This window comes from Cetorhinus maximus, chromosome 8 (genome assembly GCF_964194155.1).
Source record: "Cetorhinus maximus chromosome 8, sCetMax3.hap1.1, whole genome shotgun sequence".
In the NCBI taxonomy this organism is placed as follows: domain Eukaryota; kingdom Metazoa; phylum Chordata; class Chondrichthyes; order Lamniformes; family Cetorhinidae; genus Cetorhinus; species Cetorhinus maximus.
Window position 1 is genome coordinate 104572646 of NC_135886.1, and position 15225 is coordinate 104587870.

Genomic DNA, 15225 nt, shown 5'->3' on the forward strand with positions numbered 1-15225 from the left:
AGAGACTGTCCTGGGGAACAGTCAGGAGTGAGAGCAGAAACAGTCCTGGGCAACATTCAGGAGTGAGAGTAGAGATAGTTCTGGTGAACAATCAGGAGTGAAATTAGAAACTGTCCTGGGGAACAGCCTAGAGTGAGAGTAGAGTCAGCCCTGGGGAACAGTCCATAGTGAAAGAGTAGAGGCAGTCATGGGGAACAGTCAGAAGTGAGAGTATTAACAATCTTTGGGAACAGTCAGTCGTGACAGAGTGGAGGCAGTCCCAGGGAAAAGTCAGCAGTAAATGTGTAGTGACTGTCGTGGGGAACAGTCACGATTGAGAATAGAGATAGTTCTGGTGAACAGTCAGGAGTGAGAGTAAAGACAGTCCTTGGGTACAGTCAGGATTGAGCACAGAAATAGTTCTGGGGAGCAATCAGGAGTGAAAGTAAAGACAGCCCTGGGGTACAGTCAGTAGTGAGAGATTGAAGGCAGCCCTGCGGAACAGTCAGAAGTGAGAGTAGAGACAGTCCTGGAAAATAGCCATTAGCTTGAGAGTGAAGGCAGTTTTGTGGAAAAGTCAGTAGTGAATGAATAGAGACGGTCATGGGGAACTGTCAATATTGAGAGTAGAGATCGTCCTGGGTATCAGTCAGGAGTGAGAGTTGAGACCGTCCTGGCGTGCAACAGGGCCATGCTGAAGGGCTAAGCATGACATGCTCATTGTACTCCTGCTCCAGGGAGTGCCAAGGTCTGTGTGCTGAATTGTGTTAATGCACAGCTTGGTGTGCAGGGAATGCCTCTGCTCTCACTCCTTACTGTTCCCTAGGATCGTCTCTGCTCTTTCACTCCTGGCTGTTCCCCAGGACTGTCTCTACTCTTTCACTCCTGACAGTTCCCAGGACTGTCTCTACTCTCATTCCTGACTGTTCAAATCGCTGTCCATGAACTTGCCTGTCTCTGTACTGGGCTGCAGATGGTATGGTAATGGCCATTAGAGGCATCTGCAGCCTATATTTGGGGGACACATAATAAAGGGAGGGGGCATCTGAATCTCTCTATGGGGGTCGGGGGGTTAGGGGTGTCCGGTTCTCCTCTGAATGTGACCATATACACAGCCTCTAGATGGGGAATTATGAGGTCCATATGGGAGCATGGGCACATCAACAATGCTGGGCTCAAGTGGGGGAGTTTTGGAACGTTGACCACAACAACATTGGGATTCAATATTACTCGGGGAGGCTGGAGAATAATAGGAGGGATCCCTTCATTCACATCGTGAGGTTCCAGGTAGATATGTGGGACACGGACTGTGAGAGAGGGAACGCCGAAGCTGGTCTTGAAATGATAGTGTCGAACCACCCTCTTGCATAAACAGCAATGGCGCGGTTTAAAATCAAAATTAGAAACAAATCTGCATGGGAGGGGTGTGAGGCAGTATGGGAGGAGCGCACTGCTGGACTAAGGGGCCCGTTCTAGGGGCGGCCTCTAATATTTTGGTGTGTTATGATGTGGCAGGTGAAATGTGCTAGGTGGATGAAATCCATGTGGGAAACCTGATCACGCTATCACAACGGTTTTGCAATTTGTATTTTATTTCGAGATACATGCCCTGAATTCAGAAGTAATGAGTCCACCAAGTCTTCAGAGATTTTTTAAAAAAAACTAAATTGAATATTTATTAACAAAAGAAAAGATTTCATAGGCCTACAAATTATTACTATAACAACTCCTAAAACCCCAAATTAATCCAGCTTCCACTTACACCCACATTAAGGCAACAGTAAAAAAAAATAGATTTCAAACAGATCCAGGCAAGTTAACACAATACCCTGGACAATAGAATTCAAAGTGGCTTTTCCCAGCTTTGGTTTCTGTAGACAGCAGGCTGAATACAAAATTGCTGCAGGCTTTTCACACTTCTGTTAAATCTTATAATGCATTCCTCCTTTATACATGTTTTCCCTTTAATGTGTAATTTCCATTGTCCATATGTCTTTGGAACTTCACTTTTCTCATAATATAAATCTTTCATGTTGCTGCCAAATATTTTCAGAGACTCTTAAGAAAAATAAACAGATTCCATATCTTGCTTAAATAAAAGCAAAAAACTGCGGATGCTGGAAAACCAAAACAAAAATAAAAATACCTGGAAAAACTCAGCAGGTCTGGCAGCTTTTGCGGAGAGGAACACAGTTAACATTTCGAGTCCATATGACTCTTTATCAGAACTTCATAATTCATGATTCCATATCTTGCTTGTCTGGCTATTTATAAACAGACTAAGATCCCTTTGAAAACCAAATCCCCCTTTCTAAAAATCTAAAAATGCGAATTGCCTTTACACCTTACATGCTAAGACCCCAACCATGTTTACTTATTAGCATATTAAAGACACTTCTACACCTTAGTTCTTTTGATGAATCAAAGCTTCCAGACCAGCTGTCTCCAATTCAATTAAATCCCACCCCCACCACCAACACACAGCAAACTATCCAAACCCCACTATTAACCTACTTATACAATAAATTTCAATAATATTATGAGAATTATTATACTTGCGTTACAGGTACCAGAAGATTAAAATTGAGTCTGAGCTAAGAGAAAATAAGAAGACTTCCTTGAGAAGGTAGCCATTGGAACCCATGCTTTTTTCCATGCAGTAACAGGGAAATATAGGAGTCAATTACCTAATATCATAGTTGCCCCATTTCAACATTAACATACAGGAATGTGAAATTTTGGAATGTAGGCAACCATTAAGGAGGCACAGATGCTGCATATATGGGATATCATCAATGGGAGACTGTCATGTGCTTTCCAGAATTGACATTCATAATGGCCCAAAGGGCATCCAGTCATTAAACTTGAGCAACTCACTGTTAATTAGTATGCCAGATCAGAGATTTGAACACTGAGCTTGGTCAGGTCACACATGTCATTCAAACCTTCTTCAACCTGTGTGAGATTCAGATTTTAAGTCTCAGGGATGGCATCTTGGTCACCTTGATTTGTCTGTTTGTGCCTTAGATACGAAGGTTCATCAGTGACAAGGCTAGTGGGGCAGAAGCCACTCAAGACCATTAAAGTTGCTCTTGGTTCAAGATTGTGAGCTTCACTGTTTTAACCCATTATTTATTATTGTTTTCAATTTATCATTTCAGAGAGAGAAGGACAAAGCAATAAAGGAGCCAGGGCTCAATGCCGCCTTCTTGAGGGTTCTCATCGAACGGAGGAGGAGAAGGAGGAACGGGCGCTGCTGAGCGCAGCTTCAGGAGGAGGTCCCGCCTGAGGTCCAGGGTGCAGGGGAGCTACAGCAACAACATGAGCATCAGGAGAATAGGCCCAGACCAGGGAGAAGACTCGCTAGATCAAAGGTGTACCAAAGAAGACTCTCCTATTTACAGGTGAGTGACAGACATTGCTATGTACATCTGCACTGGTCCCAAGTTCTGGTAGATCACATCTGCCACATTTTTCAAGAGGACCTGAAGCCCCATGGAGTGGGAGGCTATCCCCTGCAAGTAGCCTTGAAGGTGACTGCTGCACTCAATTTCTTTGCCTGCAGATCATTCCAGGAATTCATAGGGGACCTGTGTGGTATCTCACAATCCGCAACACATAGACGCATCAAGGAGTTCACAGATGCCCTCGACAGCAAGGCACATCATCATGTTAGGGTTACACTTGATGAAGATAGCAAGGCTGAGAGATTCAATGTGTTTTGCAGTTATCTCAGGCTTCCCTAGAGTGCAGAGTGCAATAGGCTTCACCTATGTTGCTTTGAGGGCTCCATGGCATCAGCCCCTAATGTTTATCAGCTGTAAAGGCTTTCATTCCATCAATGTTGAACTGGTGTGCAATCATCGGAAGCACATAATGCACATTTGTGCCAGGTTCCCTGTGAGTTGCCATAATTCATACATCCTGAATTACTCCCAGGTGCCTCAGATATTCAAAGGGCCTGAGTGTCTACAGGAATAGCTGCTTGGGGATAAGGGGTACCACCTGAATTGCTGGCTCATGACACCCATGCATCACCTCAGAGTGTTTCGGAGGAGAGATACAACACAGCTCATAGTTCCACACAATCCCTAATCGAGCAGACCATTGACATTCTGAAGATGCGCTTCTGATGCCTGCACTGCCCAGGTGTGGCACTGTAATACACTCCAGATAGGGTATCCTGCTTCATCGTGCTGTGTTGTGTCCTTCACAACCTGGCGCTGCAAAGATGTGGTCCCTTGCCAGAGGGTGAAATGGACGAGGATGAGAGCTGCTCAGAGAATGAAGAGCAGGACAGCCAGGAGACTAAAGAGGGTGATGAGGGTGAACTACCACAGGGCAAAACCGTTGAAGAAGCACAGTGTGTAAGACGTGCCTGTGCCACTTTAATTGCTACCAGATTCTAGGAGGAGTAAATTGGAGGCAACGGGAAGGTGGTCACATTCTGACTGTCCCTTAATGCCATTCCATTACATTGAAAGGGATGTCCAACCAGTCACACCAAGAGCAAGTTCAGCATTTACACTTGCACCTTCCAGCCTTGTGCTTGACCAGGCCATAATCTCTAAGAAGGTCAGCGGTGCACCCTGTGTGCACTTGCACTGGGAAGTGAAAGTTGAAACAACAGCAAGAACTCTGTGGAAACTTACTTGATGCAGTCGCTGCCACATTAATGAGAAATTACAGCAGCCAATGGGATGAGGACATGTTTGGGGATATCATTCTCCCGTCCAGGCCTTGTCCATCAGTGCTACGACTGAGGAGACCCAACTGCCACTAATCCTTCGAGGCTGCTGTGCTGCTCTCACACAAGGGGTGTGTCATGAGAAAAAAGGATTACAACCGCATTAATCACTTCCAATAAAGATTTTAACACATGTCCCTGACATCACACAAGGATGTGGAAATTATCCTCAGTGAGGCTGACATCACATGAATGTGAATTTCAGAAAGGGAGACCATCACTGAGTGGGAGGCTGGCTCAACCTCAAAATAAGAAGATTCACATGTACATAATCACAACACCTTCAGTTGGCCAAGCCATTCACATAAACATCAAATGTATTTACAAAAGTGCACCATTTTTACAGCAGTAGCACACCTCATGACCCAAAAGTGATTTCAACATTCCTTAATTTTCTTAACCCTCCCACTACACCTGGGTGCAGCTCTGACATCCTCAGCAAAGGCGGAGGTGGCCTGCTGGCTATGGCGTCCTGATGTCCATGATGACCTTGGCAGTCGTCCTCTGGTGGCTTGAGGCCTGGAAGGTCCCAGCCCGATAAGGGCTCCTGCTCAAGGTCAGATGCACCTTCTGCAGCCTGAGCAGTTGGAGAGGATGAATTCACAAGCAGAGGGGATTTGGTGCAGCTGGACACCCTTGGAGTGCCGTGAGAAGAGGTCCCCGGGGTGTCTGGCTGATGCTCATTCCCCTGTGGGTTCCCAAGAGAAGGGGCACCTGGAGGGAGGTCAAGGTGTCTCAGCCCTCTCTCACCAAGACACTGATGCCCACCAGTGTGTGTGGGCATGCAGCCCAGGGCCGAGCGTAACTTTGTCAAAACCTGCTAGAACAAGGTCTCCATGGTAGTCGCCAACCTTGCCATGGTGACCTTGAGGCACTCGCATGTCGGAGCCATGACACAAGACAGAACATGGACGGACTCCTCCATCGTTTTCTCCAGTCTGCTGAGTGACTGTCGAATCTCTGCCTGACGTTCTGTTGCCTGTTGTTGCATCTCAGGCATTGTGTTGGTGGCTGCTTCCAGAGGCTCATCATCTCAATCAGACTCAGTGGGTGGCTGGTCTCCAGCAGCCTTCTGAGTGCCAGGGATCTGGGCTGTCCCTGCCTCCGGCTTTGTAGACATGTCCATGAGATGTTCTCCAGTAGGTGACCCTGAGCCTAATTTAGAGGAATGACCCACCGAGGTGTGTGTCTCTGCGCTGGTGGAGGGTGGGGCCCTCCTCATGTGCCTAGAGCTGCTGGTGCCTTTAAGAGAGAGAAGACATAGTTCATGAGCGGGCAGATTACAGCATTGCATGTCACTCACTGTGAATGTCAGGATGTGATGAACTCATGGAGGTGACATCCGTAATAGGTTTGTGGGACAAATCTTCCCTTTCCCACATGAACGATCCCTGCCCTCCCCAGCCAGCTCAGTGGCATCCTCCTCAAACTGGTTGAGGGTTAAGATGTTGAATGTTCCTCCCCTGGACTGGGATCTTTCCTGTCAGTTGTGGGCCTGCTTGCTCTGGATGAAGCCAAAGGAAAGGAATGCGATGAGAAGGAATGGAGCAGAGGTTGGGAAAGATACATGCCCCTGTGTGTGGTGAGCCCTCCCCAGGAGGGGCTGAGGATGGAGTGTGAAAAGTATGATCAATGAGATGGTGGCGATGTAACTCAGTGGGGATATGTGTCCTCCGCTAATGTTGTGTGAGATCCCTGAAGACAGCGGCCCTTTGAGGACATGAAAACATGAAGAGAGTTTGATATTGGAGGGAGTTGAAGAATGACTTAGCAGGATGGTGCGGGTCAGATCATTCATCCTATTCCTGCACTGGATCGCATTGCGGGTGCAGTGTCCAGCCATGCTGACATCCTTAGTTATGGCCTCCCCGGCCAGAGAGGTGAGACTGGTATGCTTCTTAGAGCTGTCCCTGAGATAAAGCACATCCCTATGCTGCCACACTCCTCGGGTCAAGGCCTTGAGGGTGTTGGGGCTGAGGTGGGGTGCAGCCTTCTTCTTCCGGCTTGCAGTCTTCTTCTGGCTACCAGACATCTCTATGGGTCTCCTGGAGACAGCTGGGCTGGAGCGAGTGAGATGTGTGTGCTCAGGTGGCGTTTAAATATGGCGCCCGGATCTTCGACCCCGCCAGGTAATGGTGAGGCGGATGAATCAGCCAGGTGATTTGGAGAGCTACTTGCCTGTGCATAATTCCAAGTGTGGAATTGGGAACGAATACCTGCCATTCATTGTTTGAAAAGGCTTGTTCGATTAGAACACAGCTAGCAATGGATGTCTCTGGAGATGGGTTTTTTAACTCCTAGGGGAGGTTCAAGACCCACCCTCTCCATCTGATAATGGGGTCTTGACACCTTTTGATCGGTTGTATATTCTTTAAATTTAGTTTATTTGGTCTTTGTTCGATGTGTGTAATTAAACAGATAATGAGAACGAAGGGACAGTTGATTTTGTGTTTCTTATCTTGAAATGTCTTTAAGCATTCAGTACATCTTAATTTATAAAGATGTTTCATGCTGATGTCTCAAGGTTGTGTTTTGGCTGTCAATTAATCCTGATCTTATATCATCCACCTTCCAGGAGTGCAAAGTTGTTTACCTCAGACTGCAGGGGTAACTCTGTTAAGAGTTATAGCCGTACAGTCGTTTAAAATATACATATACAGATACTAGAGAATTAAGGTACATACTGTAATTTTGTATGATAAAGGTTTGGTAAGGTAAAGTTGTAAGGTACATGCAGTAATTTTGCTGAATTGTTGAATGTCACAGGACACAGAATTTAGTAAACATAGGGGTTAATTCTAAATGCAAGGTCTTTGAAAAACAAATTCTGCTATGCCATGTGTTAACTTCTAAAATGGCCGCTTTAGCTTTGTTGAATAAACTAATTTTAAAGTGACATATTTTAAGAAAAATTGTTAGCCAAAATGACTTAATTAACCCCAATAATTACAGACCTGAGTGCCATACCACCATCAAAGCTCAGGAACTCTTACGGCTTGACATTGACATTCTCACCCTAAGTGAGACACTACATGCAGGAGAAAGCCATCTGAAGAAACAAGACACGCAGGTACACCTTTTGCTGGAAGGGTCTTCCAGAAGAGGAATGACCCCTCCACGGGTTGGGCTTTGCCAACAGAAATGTACTTGTCTGACAGCTCTGTGACTCTCTCCGTGGGATAAGCGACTGCCTTGCTCACCCTAATGAGGAAACAGCATTCCACTGTCATCAGCCCATACACTCCAATACTTGAAGCAACAGTTGAGACCAAGGAGGGATTCTACACCGACCTTGAGGAATCCTTGGCCAAAGCCCCAGCAGTAACAAAATGGTCCTCCTTGGAAATTTCAACGCCAGAGGCGGGAAGGGTGTGAATCTCTGGACGGGTGTGATAGGCAAGGAAGGAGTAGGGAAAACAAACTCCAATGGAGCAAACTCCTCCTGACAAAAGGTCTAGGATGTGACCTTGTCATAATCAACACCCTGCTTTGCTAGTGAGGGAAGCATGAGGCTACATGGCAACATCCAAACACTTGCACTTGCTCAACTACAACATCCTTCAAGCAAGGGATTGCAGAGACATCCACATCACCCATGCCATGACTGGAACTTATGACTGTTGGACTGATCACTGCCTTATCCGAACTACCATCTCCATCATTATGAGGCCTGGCTGAGGGCCCAGGCAACCATTATGCCTGTTGAAACAGCTGCTTCCCAGAGAAATCTTTGCTTGATAGACAGCTCATGCTCTCTGATCTCTGCTATCAAGTTCACAATGTTTATTTACACAAAGTTAAGTGATGTGAATGGTTTGATTGCTATTTATACTTTAAAGTGGCCGAATGACTGACACTTTTATTGCCTTGCAGGGAAATTACATTTTTTTTAACATTGTTGTTAACAGAGGTGAGAGTTTTGGATTGTGCAACCATTCTAGTGTAGTTTCTTCAGTGATGGGAGCCTCAAACCTGGAGTCCCCGTTGATCATTGAAAGATGATGGCTCCATGATGCAGATCTCCATTGTCTCACCAGGGTGCCTGGCATGCACAGTGACAGTGTGATGACTTTAACTTTTGACATGTCCTTGTTCTCCCTTTAGATTCGCCATAACGCACTCGCTCTCTGGACCCCGAATGGCCACCCCTGACGCCAGAGGATCAGCGGGCTTCACTTGCGTCTGCATCACACCCACTCTCTGAAGCAGGCACCAACGCAGATACCAGCACCTCGGTGGGCATTAGATTGACGGCTAGTATCTCGGTGCACATTGGTGAGGGTACTTCACACTCGCTTGAAGTGCAGGCGGAGGCAGAGAATACCCAGGGCACTAGCAATCGGAGGACTGTTGGGAACCAGGACGATGCTCAGCCAAAGGCAGATGATGAGTCTTTGGAGTCGTCCATTGGGCACCAGATGCTGGATGCCCAGCGGAATGTGCGGAGAGGATCTGGCAGAGATCCAAGAGGGTATCCATGCCATGGCCTCCATTGTGGAGGAGTCCATGTGGAGCGTGAGCACTGCATTGACCCTCATGGCCAAGTGCACTGCCTCCGCCATTGAGAGAGTGGTGATTCTCATGGAGAAGTTGCTCCAGGAACAGAATCAAGGGTTCCTGGGGATGCGCTCGAACCTGCAAGCTCTCAGACAGGCAATGACCTCAGGTGGTCAGTGTCATTGTGGGAGATGGATGAGGCAACCAGTATCCCAGCCAGGTGCCCATCCATCAATGGTGAGCAGGGAGGTCCACAGCGATCTCACGTTGGCGCACGAGCTGCTTGTTGTCTCTGCGGGCTCCTCTCAAGTGCCTGGATGATGGTAGCAGCTCCTCCGCCCCTCTGCCAGTGACCGTGGCATCTGATGAGGCTGGGATGACTAGGGAGATGCCAGCTGTGGCACTGGCCGCTCCCTCCCAGGCAGGACCAGCACAGGCTCCAAGGGTCAGAGGACGACCGCCAAGGTCATCAAGGTCAACAAGACAGCAGAGTGAGCAGGCTGTCTCCAATGCTGGTGCCAGTGAGGGGGGGAGCACCAAGACGTAGCATTCGCAAACGTAAGTTTAAGGCACCATGAGCACAAGAGGGACAGGTCACGGGCGATTTTCTGTTCATTTATGTTTGTTTTATATGTCTGCTGGTGTGGACATCAACACCAGTCATTGTAATGTCATAATGATTTCAATGTGACAATAACACTAAATTTGTTCTGGTTCTGATGGCCTGACGAGGCTTCACATTTTTTCTTTCTGGTGCAGGGTAGGCCAGTATGTAATGCTGGACGTGAATGGCTGGATACTTTATTGCAACTGGCATTGGATGGACTTCAGGTACAAATGAAAGGTCATTTCAGACATCCGGGATGGAGGTGGCAGCCCTGGCATGAGATTGAAGCTGATCTTTGGTAGCCTAGATGAAGGAGTGTTGGTTCAAGGTGTCCCTGGTTTCCCTGCCTCCCTGGGGGTTACCGAGGTCTACCTCCACGCCCTCAGTGTTCTCCTCACCGTGCTCCTCTTCTGACTCACTACTGGATTCATCCTCTGTGGCCTGTGCAGCTGCATCAAGATCCTCTTCCTCCAGCGGGTCCCCCCTTGCTGGTGCCAGATTGTGGAGAGTGCAGCATGCAACCACTATCAGTGACACCCGCTTGGGGGGTATTGTAGTGCACCCCCTGATTGGCATCAGAAGCGCATCTTGAGGAGACCTATGGTTCTCTCTATCATCGCCCTTGTGGAGGCATGGCTCCATGCTGCTCTGTCTCTGTTCTTGGGTGGTGGTGAGGCGTCATAAGTCACCTTTTCAATGGATAGCCCTTGTCACCCAGCAGCCATACATCCAGTCAAGCTGGAACACTGAAGAGCCTCGGCACCTGGGAGTGTCTCAGGATGTAAGAGTCGTGGGAGCTTCCAGGGTACCTTGCACAGGCTTGCAGAATCTGCTTTCTGTGGCTACACAATATCTGCATGCTTATGGAGTGTAATCTCTTCCTGTTGATGAAGGCACCCAGCTGACCCGCTGGCGTCTTGATAGGCACATGTGTACAATCGATGGCACCCTGGACGCAGGGGAACCCACCAATTGCTATGAAGCCTCTGGCTCGCTCAGCCTGGCTGGCCTCATCTATACGGTAACGAATAAAGGTCAGTACCTGCCTGAACAGAGTTCCTGTCACCAGCTTGACGCAAGTGTGGACAGCTCATTGGGAGACTCCACACAGATCCCCCACTGACCCCTGGAAAGAGCCGGAGGCAGACAGGTTGAGGGCCATTGTGACCTTCAGTGCCACTGGCATGGGGTGTCCACCCACACAGTTGGAGCTGACTGGCAGGGCCAATCATCCGACAAATGGAGGTCACTGTCTCCCTTAAGAGATGGAACCTCCTTCAGCATTGTACCTCAGACATAATGAGGTACCTGCATCGCCGTCTGTAAGCAGGATAGTGGTGTCTTCTGCGGCTCCTAACGCCTTGGGCTTCCTGCTGGCCCTGCACCCCTTGTGTCTGTGGCTCTCCTCCACAGGTGCCTCCTCCGGAAGCTGCATTGGGACACCTGGCCTCCTCTCCCTTCTGCCCCTCTCTTCCTCCTCAGAGGACATGCCACCAGTGGAGACCACAATCCCCATTACCCCAGGGTAACAGAAGGCTCCCTGACACCTGGAAGGGTCCACATGGTCTGAATCCTCCAGGAGCCTTTAGACACCAAGGAGATCTGAAATGAAATAAGAACAAAAATTGGCGGAAAACCTCAGCAGGTCTGACAGCATCTGTGGAGAGGAAGACAGAGTTCACATTTCAAGTCCGTATGACTCTTCATCAGACCAAAATATCACGCGAGTGCGTGATGATGTTGGGATGCTCATCTCATGTCGTCGCTATTTTACGCCCGATCGGGTGGCCCACTGGACTTAAAATTCTGCCCATAGTCTCGGTGTAACGTTAGTGAAACAAAATTTCAAGCTCTAATGTTAAAGTGTGAAATGAACTCAAATAGTCCAGTAGTTTGTTTTCAGCCCAATGTTTAACAAGTACATGCAGAGTTCTGCTGTGCTTGAGCTCCTGATTGGTGCAGGTTCACTGGTACTGTCCCATTTAATAATGTGTAGCTGATGTCAAACCTGTTGATGCAGAAAAACTACACTTTGATACTGAGTACCCTTACACATTATTGCCAGGGAAAGCACTTGGTCCAGCAGATTCACTTAGTCTGGGACCTTGGATGTACCTCATGACGCTCCTTTTAAATCAAATGTGGAATAGTTCATGTACTTTGCTCTGTTCTTGAACTCTGTTTCGGAACTCATCCCGTTAACCAGAGTACTGCAGCAGTAAAATCTCTTCAAACTGGACACCCAAACCCTCAATCAACAGAAGAATTGTTCCTTATTCACCAAAAATGGATCTGAGTGAATTGGCTTTATCTGGGTTCCCACAGAATGACCATCCAACACACCCTTCAGAGGACACAGTGAGTATTTTTTCAAAACCTGACAGTAAACTCATGTAAAACTCTGAGAGGTGCTGATAATTTGGGGATTTTGGTTGTTGTGAATTGCAGAGTCTCTCCTTGGGGTTCAGGGTGTTTCCAACCTACCAACCGATTGCTGCTAAATGGAGAATGGTAGTCCAGATCTTCTGGTCTCCAGACAGTTGTACCCAGAGGTACTCTGGAACATGGGGGACCTTTCAGAGGTCCCGATGCAAAATCTCCATTGAAATTGTCCAGGAAGTTTCAAATTCCAATTAGACATCTCCCCTGCACCTGCAACCCTCCGAGAAAGTCTTCACCTCTGAGTTAGAGTCGGAGACTTTGGAGGGTTCCGACTCTCTTACCTGTTTAGTTACCCAGGAAATGTAGAACAGGAGAAAACCATATCTAACTCCTGGGTAACTTTTCAGCTGACCCCATTTTCCTCCACACTGAGCATCCCCTGACTTCCCCCTCCAACCCTCTGACTCACCCCAATCCTCCAACCCCCCCATGACCCACCCAACTCTCTGACACCCCCTGACCCGACCTGGCCACGCCACCCTACCACCCTCTGACCCTAAATAGCAGGCACCCTATCCACCCTACTGCACTTTCACCCTAACCACCCTGACATCTACCACCCTACCACCCAGCCCAGCTGGCCCCTACCCACCCTATTCACCCTACAACACTGCCCACCTTGCCACCTGCACGCTACCACCCTACCCAACTGACACCTCACTCACCCTACCCACCTGCTACCCACCACCCTGCTACCTAACAACCTGCCAACTATCACCCTGCCACCCTATCCAGCTGGCTCCCTACCATCCTGCCAACCTACCCTCTTACTTATTTACCTCACTCACATTCATTCATTAACTCAATGAAAAGCTATTTAAATGTCCTGCAGATTTTCGCTGTGTTAGTGAATGAAGACTCACCGAAATACGACAGCTAGTAACATAAAAAGGTGGTGTGGCATGGCATTCCTCGAGAATCCTAGCCTATGAGGAAGGACTCCCAGAACAGGGATGGCCCCCGTTTCTGAAGTGGCCCAGGTCAGAAATGTGGAGCTCAAGTGCATGTAAAATAAATAGGAGTGGAGTGGTAATCTGACGCTGATTGCCATCCCTCGGAAGATTCGACCCAGTATCTCTGTATTGGGTGAAAACTGTACTTTTCGTTTGAGCTCTGGCCTGAGAAAGTCTAACCTCTGAGTCGGCCATTTCCTCTCTTTCCCCCAGGCTGTCACCAATGAACATATGAGTGGAAGTGATGAGAATGTGGAGCGAGGCAACTGGTCCTCGAAGACTGAATACTTACTCGCAATGATCGGTTATGCTGTGGGTCTGGGTAACGTCTGCCGATTTCCTTTCCTGGCTTACAAAAATGGAGGAGGTACTGTAGTTAAATGCAAAATATAGGGCAGAGGAGAGAAGGGATAAATATTGGCCAGGAAATTCGCAAGAACTTCACTGCTCTTTCTCAAAATAGTGTCATCGGATCTTTTCTGCCCACCTGAGAGAGCAGACAGGGCCTCAGTTCAGCAATTTGTCTGATAAATGGATTAGTTAGAAATCAGTAAATGGATAAATTCCACTGACAAGCCTGGTAAATATTTCCTACTCGGACCTTGCCTCCAGGATAAAGTCCAGGCCATTATTTCTATCCTCCCAAACATAATCTTTGATTAAAAATCTTTCTTTGGCTCTCATGCATTCAGCACCAGGTAACTCCCCCATTCTACAGAGACTGAGAGAGAAAATTGGGCCAGACTTTGCAGTAGCAGGGCATGTAACAGTATCAGCCATTGGTTAACTTGCTCTTCAGCTCAAAATGTTCTGTCCACTAACTTGCTGAAAGTGTCAATTGATAATGACACAGAGAGGGAATCCGGGCATCTGGGACATGGGTGAACAGGGGAAATAATAGCGAGGTGATGGGGAGGTGATGGTGTAGTGGTAGTGCTTACCACTAGTAATCTGGACTAGTAATCCAGAGACCTAGGGTAATGCTCTGGGGACCTGGGTTCGAATCACGCCAAGGCAGATGGTGGAATTTGAATTCAATAAAAAATTTGGAATTAAAAGTCTAATGATGACCATGAAACCATTGTTGATTGTTGTAAAAACCCATCTGGTTCACTACCATACTTTAGGGAAGGAAATCTGCCATCCTTACCTGGTGTGGCCTATTCCTACACGTCCAGGCCCACAGAAATGTGGTTGACTCTTAAATACCCTCTGAAATGGCCTAGCAAGCCAATCAGTAGTATCAAATCACTACAAAGCCTCAAAAAAGGAATGAAACCGGACGGACCACCCGGCATCGACCTAGGCACTGGAATCGACAATGGCAAACACAGCCCTGTCGACCTTGCAAAGTCCTCTTTACTAACATATATAGGGGCTAGTGCCGAAATTGGGAGAGCTGTCGCATGGATTAATCAAACAACAGCAATCCTCATGGAATCATAGCTTACAGATAATGTCCCAGACACCACCATCGCCATCCCGCTGTGTATGTTCTGTCCCACTAGCAGGACAGGCCCAGCAGAGGTGGCAGCACAGTGCTATACAGCTGGGAAAGAGTTGCCCTAGGAGTCCTCAACCTCAACTCCAGACCCCATGAAGTCTCATGGCATCAAGTCAAAAATAGGCAAGGAAATCTCCTGCTGATTACCACATACCGTCCTCCCTCAGCTGATGAATCAGTGCTCCTCCATTTTGAACACCACTTGGAGGAAGCACTGAGGGTGGCAAGGACGCAGAATGTACTCTGAGTGGGGGCTTAAATGTCCATCACCCAGAGTGGCTCAGTAGAACCATTACTGACTGAGCTGGTCGAGCAACAGGTGGTGAGGGAACCAAGAAGAAAGAAAAACATACTTGACCTCATCCTCGCCAACCTGCTGCCGCAGATGCATCTGCCCATGACAGTATTGGCAGGAGTGACCGCCGTAGTTGTTGTGGAGACAAAGTCCCTGCTTCACATTGAGGATACCCTCCATCGTGTTGTGTGGCACTACCAC

At 47.8% G+C, this 15225-nt stretch overlaps 2 protein-coding genes across 2 annotated transcripts in view; one reads left to right on the forward strand and one right to left on the reverse strand.

The window, feature by feature from the left end:
- LOC144683856 (sodium- and chloride-dependent neutral and basic amino acid transporter B(0+)-like) overlaps nt 1-15225 on the reverse strand; it is a 435158-nt gene that overhangs the window by 108786 nt on the left and 311147 nt on the right. The gene's annotated exons all lie outside the window — the stretch shown is intronic.
- LOC144684041 (sodium- and chloride-dependent neutral and basic amino acid transporter B(0+)-like) overlaps nt 12084-15225 on the forward strand; it is an 86491-nt gene continuing 83349 nt past the window's right edge. Inside the window, exons 1-2 of the mRNA XM_078547756.1 lie at nt 12084-12188; nt 13439-13592. Coding sequence (XP_078403882.1) covers nt 12117-12188; nt 13439-13592 — 226 coding nt within the window. The 5' untranslated portion in view covers nt 12084-12116. The remainder of the gene's footprint in view (nt 12189-13438; nt 13593-15225) is intronic.